Genomic DNA, 1,254 nt, shown 5'->3' on the forward strand with positions numbered 1-1,254 from the left:
AATTTGAGCTCATCTTATGAGAGAAGGAAAATAGCAATATAAAAAATAAACAGTGCACAAACATCTGGATTCTGTCTGATATGATGGACTCTACATAATGGTCTAATGCTGATTTCATGCATACTTCTTAAAATTCTCACCTATCATTACAGCTCTGCCTTTTGGGTCAACAGCAAGGAACTGTCCAGGAACAATACGGCGGCAGCCGCTCTTCCCAAATGTTTCCTGGTGGATCTTCTCAAACATATTTTTTGATGGATGATACTCCAGGATGACGATACGACCACTGTCACTCCCCACAACAATGTAATCTAAAAATACATAAATATCACTTAGAAACGACACCAGCCTGTCAACATTATATTAATTATGATACGGTCATGTAATTAAAGCTTAGGTAATGAAAGCCAATGGAGGCCAACTTCCCCTTCTAATTGTAAATGAATGAAAAAAGAATGCACTACAAAAAAAACATTAGTGTCAGACAAAATATTTAATAAAAACCACTTAAAAGAAAATTATTAATACATACCATTTAATCTGTGCAATCCATGTTTAGAGTTACAAACACATGCATGTGAGTGCATATAATGTCATTTCTGTACCTTTTGTTCCTCCAGTGAGTCTGAAGGCCATCAGGGATCTGATGATGCCAAACACTTCCATTGTGAGAAGAGTGTGCACCTTTCCTGTGTTGGCATCTGGCCGTAATAATTCCAGGATCTTTCCTCTGGAAACAACAATCTCCTGCATCTTGGTTCCTACCAAAACATAATATCAGACATATGACGTGGATATCTTTATGGTTTTCCCTGAATCCTGCTTCTAAAAAAGCATTTTGTGATATTTCTTTTATGTATTTTTTAACCATGAGAAAACTATGCTTTACATTATCTCCATCAACATACTGAGTGAAACACCATGATAGGATAAACTCTAAGACTATACAAACACAAGAAAATATACTTAAATAAAACAATTAATGCTAATTAGTGCTAATTCTCATAGAAATTGCAGTTAAAGGCTTCTTTGACAATAAAGGAGGGGTACCAAGCTTTGATAAATTAACCATGACCTAACCAGACATAAAGCAGTGACATCTGGCGCAAATTCACCTGAGAAGTTTCCATGGATGGCATGGGTGATGCCGGTGGCACGCTGCAGGGTGATGTTGTAGAGAAACATGGCTTCCACTCGAATCTTATTCAGAGGAAGCTGAAAGAGCGCTTAACCCGGCTCAAAACTGTAAACAAA

At 37.1% G+C, this 1,254-nt stretch overlaps 1 protein-coding gene across 1 annotated transcript in view; it reads right to left on the reverse strand.

The window, feature by feature from the left end:
* sf3b3 (splicing factor 3b, subunit 3) overlaps positions 1 to 1,248 on the reverse strand; it is a 21,369-nt gene extending 20,121 nt beyond the window's left edge. The window contains exons 1-3 of the mRNA XM_042223541.1: positions 1,116 to 1,248; positions 606 to 761; positions 141 to 311 (exon numbers count right to left, since the gene is read on the reverse strand). Of these exons, the coding sequence (XP_042079475.1) occupies positions 141 to 311; positions 606 to 761; positions 1,116 to 1,185 (397 nt within the window). The 5' untranslated portion in view covers positions 1,186 to 1,248. The remainder of the gene's footprint in view (positions 1 to 140; positions 312 to 605; positions 762 to 1,115) is intronic.
* Positions 1,249 to 1,254: the final 6 nt, after the last annotated feature.

Source organism: Haplochromis burtoni, unplaced genomic scaffold, assembly GCF_018398535.1.
Source record: "Haplochromis burtoni strain Fernald_Lab_line unplaced genomic scaffold, NCSU_Asbu1 Contig_113, whole genome shotgun sequence".
NCBI lineage: Eukaryota > Metazoa > Chordata > Actinopteri > Cichliformes > Cichlidae > Haplochromis > Haplochromis burtoni.